Here is a 5,914-nt window from a genome sequence, read left to right on the forward strand (position 1 = left end):
TTTTGACCAGCAGAGTCGAACAGAATGACTTGTTCAGTGTTTTTGACGTTGTGTTTTCTGCGCAGCCTTCTGAACAGCTGTGATAAATCGGTGGCAGCGGAGGTGGAGGCGGCGCTGACCTCCATCAGGAAACAGCTCGGCCAAGTCAAGGACAACAAGGGAGTGGAAATCCTGCTGGAAAACCTGAACAAATAGTTTCAATTCACTTTTATTTGTATGAACTGTTGGGAGATGGCAGCAGGTCTCGGTGCGGGGGGGCAGGGGGCACCGGGACACTCGTCTTATTTCAACCCCTGACTTTGTTAGTTTCACGTGTTCGAGACCAACTGGAGGACGAGTTGTTTGAAAGACGAAAACATTCACCCTGAAATGTTCCTGTGAATAAATCTCACGTTGGACTGATGGCGACACCAGAACCAGAACCATGAAACCTGGACCTTCTGCTTGGACCGGGCTGGACAAACTGTTTTTGCTTTAGATCGTTTTCTATAAATAAACGAGTTCATATTAAACATTTCAAACTGTTTGTTTCCATCTCGATGTTGGAGAATCAATTTAATCGCATTAAATTTGTAGCTGGAGATCCACGGATCATCATTTAAACACGTTTGGTCTTTGTAGTTTTCACAGGACGAGAAATTCCAAAATTAAAATCTGGTGGAGATTAAGATTAAAAGACGAGGTCCACCATGGCTGAAAACATGAAGACCTCCACGCTGGTGAACAGCCACCCTGAACTTCAGCCGTAAGATCTCAGCTGCAGAACAAAAAGTGTTTCGTCTCTGATGATGAGGATGATGATGATGAGGGCTCCATCAAATGTGCAGTCGGCCGAAGCAGAAGTCGGGACGCCGGCAGCCGCTCCTCTCGTTGGTGACGATCGTTACCAGAAGATTAAACGGTTCCTGTGTGACATGAGAAATGAACGAACGTCCAGAATTCATTCTTTGGCTAAACGAATGTTTAAATGAAGGTTTTCCTCTGACGACAGTCACAAACGTCCTTGAGCTGCCTTTAAACGATCGCTCCATCCCAACGACTCCCACCAGGCTCAAGCTACCCTCGGTTTAGCTGAAGTGTACAAAGAAAGGATTTGAACGTAATATCAGCTCTTGGATAAAAGTCGACCACATTCTGCAGCGACAAATCAAAATAATAAAAGTTTATTTGTAGAGCGACTGCAAGAAGCAACCCGATGAATCGAAAGCAGATTCTCCTGAACGTTGTGACAGATGTGGGCTTTCACGTAAAAACATCTGGTTTTCTGTTCTGTTCTTGGCAACCTAAATGTTTTTTAATAAAAAATATAATATGTATTTTATAATATGCTGCTGCACAACAGAAGAACAACGGAAAATTCTCAGCTTCTCCATTTGGAATCGATTTAGTCCAAAAGTTAATGAGTTATAGAAACGCATCTAAAGACTCCGTTTAGAAAGTTTCGTTAAAACCGACGTCTCATGAGACCGACGGGGCAAAAACATTATCATCCACTTTTGGGCGTCAGGTGATAAGAAGTTTATAGTTTACACGAGAAGAGGTCCTGGGTAGTGAACCGTTGTTGAAAGTCCAAACAACTAATTGTACAAATCCATGAAGATAATTTCATTTCACAATAAAGTCCTATTTTTATGGAAGTCCGTTTCTGCCAAATAAATAAATAAAACGTCACATGGTATGTCATAATAATGGCTTTCAAAGTAAAAGCACGTCTGTTAGGAAAGTCAAACATGAGAATTTACCTCATAATGACTGAAACTCATTTTTATAACGTTTGACATTTTATTTCTTCACTGGCAGAAATGGGTTCCACAGTTTACAAAGCTACGTCTCCTGTAAAGAACGGGTTTAATTTTGCATCATAATCAGGGTTGACGTTAAATTTGCTGTTGAGCTGTACGTGAGTTTGTAAATGCATCTGTTCACGCCCACGCTGGATTCCTCCCACGCTGGATTCCTCCCACGGAAGCGAGTCTTCCACCCAGACTGTGCCGTCAACAAACCAGCACCGAGCGGTTGCTGACAGCCTCGGCTCTGGGTTGTGGTCTTTCTCGGGTTTCGTAAGAGTTGCCTCATCCACTTGTCTCTCACTTGGCTTCTTCTAATCTGGAAGGAATGTCAAGATTCCTGCAGAAAGTTTCACAACAGGTTGACCTTTGCCACCACCTGCTTGCAGCCTGTCTGGGAGTATTCGCGTCCCGCAACAACCGTGTGGTATTCGATCTCCCCCGCGAGGCGCTCGATGTTGGTATGATCTGGGTAGAAGCCCTCTCGAGTCATTTCATCCAGGAAGCACTCCATCACGTGACTTTTCTCCAGAAGGCTGAGAGGTAAGATGTCCGCCTCCGTCCACAGGGGGTGAAGCTTCTCCAGAACGTTGCGTAGCACCGGCGTGAGCTCCTTCAGCAGGTTGGCGTGGCGCCCCGAGGCCGTCATGGCCACAGAAATACTTGAGGAGTTCTGCAGCAAGTGTTTGGTGATGTGCGAGTGCCCCAGGTTGCTCAGGAACAAGTAGATGGCGTTCAGGTACTCGTTGCACTGCTTGGAGGCGACAAGCTGCCGCAGCATGTCCAGGATCTCCACGTGCATGTGCTCAGCCTCATCAAAGATGAAGAGCGGGATCTTCTCCTCCTCTTCGGCTCGCTCCACTATGCCTGAGATGAGGGTGGAAAGGTTGCGAGCACACTGCGCAGCGTCTGCCTCCTGCGGGCAGTGGTGGAGAACGTAGTACTGCAACACCAGCGTGTCGCCCACCACCGAGCGGAAGTGTCCGGCCAGGAGGCGCCCCAGGTGGCTCTTTCCTACTCCACTGGGCCCGTGCACAGATACCACCAGGGGCTTGTTGTGAACATACGTGGACAGGTAGTCCTTCAGGTGAGACAGAAGACCCTCGACTGCCCCCTGCTGCCCAAACACCTCCCTCCTTAGGGTCCTCTCTAAACCCTCTAGATCGTATCTGAGAACGTGGTCATCAAGGTTCTCGATGGCGTTGTAGACCTGAGTTAGAAACGAGAGGACACGAGTCAATGGTTTCATATCGTTTGGTCATTTCCCTTCAAAACTGTTAACATCTTTTAAAATGTTTTAAATAATCCATACCCATTAGTATTGATCTGACGTCTGGACTTGTGTCTAAACTTGTTCTGTTAGATTTCTGTAAACCGACCCTAACTATAGGATTTATGAAAAAGGAAAGTCTTAAAACTGGACAATGTGTCGGCCTTAAACTGGAAGTTGGTTCCACAAGAGAGGAGCCTGAGAACTGGAAGACCTTCCTCCCATTCTGCTGCTGGAAACTCTAGGAACCACGAGTAAACCTGCAGTCTGAGAGCGAAGTGCTCTGTTAGTAAAATATGGAACAATAAGATCTGTAATATAAGATGGAGCTAGGTTGTTGAGAGCTTTGTAGGTTAGAAGTAAGATTTTGAATTCTATTCTGGATTTGACAGGGAGCCAATGGAGAGAAGCTAAAACTGGAGAGATCTGATCTCTCCCAGTAACTCCAGTTAAGACTCTGGCAGCAGCATTTTGGATCAACTGAAGACGTTTTAAAGAAGTATTTGGACACCCAGATAATAAACCATTGCAATAGTCCAGTCTAGACGTGACAAATGCATGGACCAGTTTTTCTGCATCATGTTTAGATCAGATGTTTCTAATGTTAGTGATATTACGCAGGTGGAAGAAGGAGGTTCTAGTAACGTTTTTAATGTGGGGGATAAAAGACATGTCCTGATCAAAAATAACACCAAGGTTTTTAACATTACAGCTGGAGGACAGATTAATGCCAGATTAAAACCTCAGTCTTGTTGTCTGTGTTTAAAAACAGAAAATTAAGGGTCATCCAGGTTTTTATGTCTTTAAGACGTGTTCGTAGTCTGAGAAGATGATTGGATTCATTCATGGACAAATATAACTGTATCATCAGCATAACAATGAACATTTATCTATTAATGATTAACTTCCAGCAGATTATCTCCAGCTTAATAATAATCTTCATGTTAGTGGAGCACCATTTTCTTTCTGACTTTCTAGATTTCTGTTTTAAAGTCTGCAGCTCTGAATGTAACCAAGGAGAACCTCCGATTGATGACTTTCTTTTTTTACAGGAGAAATTTTATCAAGTGAAGTCTGAACTGAAGTTGTAAAATTATCGACAAGATTATTTAATCCCTGCTCTCTGCTGAGTTACTCTGCAAGATGGAAGAAAATAAGAATGGAAGAGATTCTTTAAACTTGGTTACAGCGTTCTCCGTTAAAAAATAAAAATAAAAAATTCCAGCAATGAAGACCTGGGATGGTTGAAGAGCTAGAATCCTACCAGGACCAGGATGGGACCCTCATAAACCTCCACCTGGTCTCCTCAGGTCCTGAATGTCTACAGACGATTAAGAACCTGGAGCTGAACGTTTGAGATGAACTCTGCCATTAAAATAATAAATGGTCTCAGTTTGACTGATTTACTGTTTTATTGTGAATAAACCGGGTTTGGAGGTTCAGCTTCGTCAGAGTTGTAGTTCACAACACGGCACCTCAAACAGGAAGTGGAAGCGGTTTACCTGGACGAAGACGATGACGAACAGCAGGTAGAGGCAGTACGTGGCCCGGCTTCGCTCCGGCTTCGGCACCGCTTTGCGCCCCACATCGTTGGGAAACAACACGCGTTTCTTTCTTTTCTTCTTCTTCTTCTGAGGAACGCAGGAGAAGGCAGGGAAGGTGCTGGGCGTGGCTCCGTCAAAAGTGAAGATCTTGGGACTGGTGCGTCCTGGAGCTCCTGCGAGGCTCCCAGGGGGCCCCGGCCCGAGGGCCATCTCCTGACGCCTCTTCTTCATGGCCTGGTACTTGTGTTTGATGCGCATGACGGCGCGCAACGAGGCAAAGCCCGACAGACTGGGGGTGGGACTGCCATCCTTCCTGCTCTTCCCCTCCTCGCTCTCCAACTCTTCGTCCATCAAGTCTGCCGCCGCCTGAGAGGAGGAGCTGCTGCTGTCCGGCTCGCTCATCTGCAGGGAAGGAAGCAAAGACCGCATCAGTCCAGCAGAGAAGGTTGTCACGATAATATTAAATCATCACAACAACTAATTAATTAATTATAAGGACTTGAATATAATCCTGACAAAGATCACTGCAGGAACCAGAGGCCGTGCATCAACGAGCGGTCGCACCCATGATGGCGTCGGGACAAAACGAGATGCTTGGAGCACATTCTGACATTCGTTCCTCCTCATGAAACGTGGAACAGACACGACGCAGACGTGCACGTTCTCTCTGCACAACCAGAAACGACGTCTAGACGCAGCAAAATGAGGAATTTAAACAAACGTGAGCCAGAGACGCTCCTAAATAAGCAGCGGGGTGTAAACTGGTCCTTGCCACACAAAGAGGAGTGATACTGGTTGAACTGGGGGGTTTGATCTAAGGTGGAGGACTTTCAACATTTCACGTACAAAGTTCTTTGTCATTTGTGCACAGACCAACGATCCAGGCTTGTTGTGCAGAACTCTCAGTGACAAACACTCAATAAAATGAGAACAGTGTTTCTGTCTGTACAGGAAGTAAAGCAGGTCACATGACCAGTGTGGGTTATCACCTGTACTTTAGTTTTGTCTTCAGGTCAGAGGAACATGTGTGTCTGATGAGAGAGTGAGTCCTGGATGGAGCGAGTCCTGGATGGAGTAAGTCCTGGATGGAACGAGTCCTGGATGGAGCGAGTCCTGGATGGAGCGAGTCCTGGATTTAGTGAGTCCTGGATGGAGCGAGTCCTGGATTTAGTGAGTCCTGGATGGAGCGAGTCCTGGATGGAGCGAGTCCTGGATGGAGCGAGTCCTGGATGGAGTCCTGGACGGAGCGAGTCCTGGATGGAGCAAGTCCTGGATGGAGCGAGTCCTGGATGGAGCGAGTCCTGGATGGAGCG

General features: G+C 46.3%; 2 protein-coding genes across 2 annotated transcripts in view; one reads left to right on the forward strand and one right to left on the reverse strand.

The window, feature by feature from the left end:
- pum3 (pumilio RNA-binding family member 3) overlaps positions 1-517 on the forward strand; it is a 15,021-nt gene extending 14,504 nt beyond the window's left edge. The window contains exon 18 of the mRNA XM_037692407.1: positions 66-517. Within this exon, the coding sequence (XP_037548335.1) occupies positions 66-195 (130 nt within the window). The 3' untranslated portion in view covers positions 196-517. The remainder of the gene's footprint in view (positions 1-65) is intronic.
- Positions 518-1,240: 723 nt separating this feature from the next.
- The window catches only part of tor4aa (torsin family 4, member Aa), a 7,980-nt gene continuing 3,306 nt past the window's right edge, over positions 1,241-5,914 (reverse strand). The window contains exons 2-3 of the mRNA XM_037692649.1: positions 4,560-5,003; positions 1,241-2,997 (exon numbers count right to left, since the gene is read on the reverse strand). Coding sequence (XP_037548577.1) covers positions 2,140-2,997; positions 4,560-5,003 — 1,302 coding nt within the window. The 3' untranslated portion in view covers positions 1,241-2,139. The remainder of the gene's footprint in view (positions 2,998-4,559; positions 5,004-5,914) is intronic.

This window comes from Nematolebias whitei, chromosome 18, assembly GCF_014905685.2.
Source record: "Nematolebias whitei isolate Nwh7 chromosome 18, NemWhi1, whole genome shotgun sequence".
NCBI classification, from domain to species: Eukaryota; Metazoa; Chordata; class Actinopteri; order Cyprinodontiformes; family Rivulidae; genus Nematolebias; species Nematolebias whitei.